This window comes from Limulus polyphemus, unplaced genomic scaffold (assembly GCF_000517525.1).
Source record: "Limulus polyphemus unplaced genomic scaffold, Limulus_polyphemus-2.1.2 Scaffold1089, whole genome shotgun sequence".
Classification (NCBI taxonomy): Eukaryota; Metazoa; Arthropoda; class Merostomata; order Xiphosura; family Limulidae; genus Limulus; species Limulus polyphemus.
In genome coordinates, this window is record NW_013666699.1 from 23,199 (window position 1) to 24,550 (window position 1,352).

A 1,352-nucleotide genomic window follows, 5' to 3' on the forward strand; every position below is an offset into this window, starting at 1 on the left:
TGTATTTGCTTAAAAATAATCAATTATTGGCTGAGGCTGTAACTGGATTGCTGTAGATTCCAGCTGTATTGATTCAGAAAAATTCAAAAAAGCAGAGTATGATATGATGCTGATTACGAATATGGCAGAGAAAAAAGGTGCACTTCTTGAATTTTTCCAGTCTTCGAAACAGATTGAAAAATATTAATTACATTTCAGTTATTTTTGTTACTAACTGTTGCTAATAAACTTTTATGATTAATTCCTCTTGCTAGTGTTTTACCATATTCATGAATATCAGAAGTGTTATGAACCCTCAAATAAATGACTAATTTATTGTGGTCTTGTACATTCAGTAATATGCTTGCAGAATACAAGTGATTTGGAAATGACAAAATGACAAGAGTTGGTGGTGATGACTAGTTGCCTTCCCTCTAGTCTTAAAACTGCTAAATTAGGGATGGCTAGTGCAAATAGCCTTCGTGTAGCTTTGCACAAAATTTGAAAACAAAACTTTACCACCTTCTGCTGTCTGCAGAAAAAATCTAGTAAAAAAATAATGTATTGTATTCTATAACTTCTTGCTGCTTTTTTATTTTTTGTTTTTATTTAATTTTCTTTTTCTTGTGAGCAATCATCTTCCAGTATCTGGGTGCAGACAGAGGAAGGTGGTAAAGATGTGGGACATTGTGGGCTAGAGCACTCACATATGCTCTTTTTTTCTCTCTCTCGTTAACTTACATTTAATTGTTTACTACAGATTATTTAGAAATAAAGCTGTTACCAAATGAAAATTGTTTCATTTTTATTCTTGTTACATTTAGAAAAAAAAGAAGAAAATCATGGAAATAATGAGGAAAAACAGGAAGTTCACAAGGAAGAAGTTGAACAGTTGAAACAAGAGTTACAGCATGCCAAAGAAGGTAAGTTTATGACATCCAGTGTTTCCTTAGTTAATAAACGATGCATTAGAAAGCTTTATCTATATACTAAAACTCTGAGATTGTTTGTTTGTTTGCTTGTCTGCAATTAAATACAGCAAACACGGAACACAATAGCGCCATATTTGTAATCAAATGAGAATAAAAACAGAATAAAACAAGTTTCGTTAAAATTGGGCCACGGGTTACCGAGTTAGTGCCTTTTTCGGGTCACTTTTATGAAAATTTTTAGCATGAGTAATTTTACATCACACTACCATTTGCGCTCTTTACGAAACTTCATCGGGTCACAGGTTACCGAGTTAGCATCATTTTTTGGGTCACTTTTATGAAAATTTCTACCATGAGTAATTTTGCATCACACTACCGTCTGTGCTCTTTATGAAACTTCTTCATTCAAATCTATTTCCCTGTCAATATTCCCATCTTCAT

The 1,352-nt window shown here is 32.8% G+C and overlaps 1 protein-coding gene across 1 annotated transcript in view; it reads left to right on the forward strand.

Annotated features, from left to right (window-relative positions):
* Positions 1–1,352, forward strand: part of LOC106462077 (B-cell receptor-associated protein 31-like) — a 30,842-nt gene that overhangs the window by 19,475 nt on the left and 10,015 nt on the right. Inside the window, exon 6 of the mRNA XM_013921961.2 lies at positions 804–902. Coding sequence (XP_013777415.1) covers positions 804–902 — 99 coding nt within the window. The remainder of the gene's footprint in view (positions 1–803; positions 903–1,352) is intronic.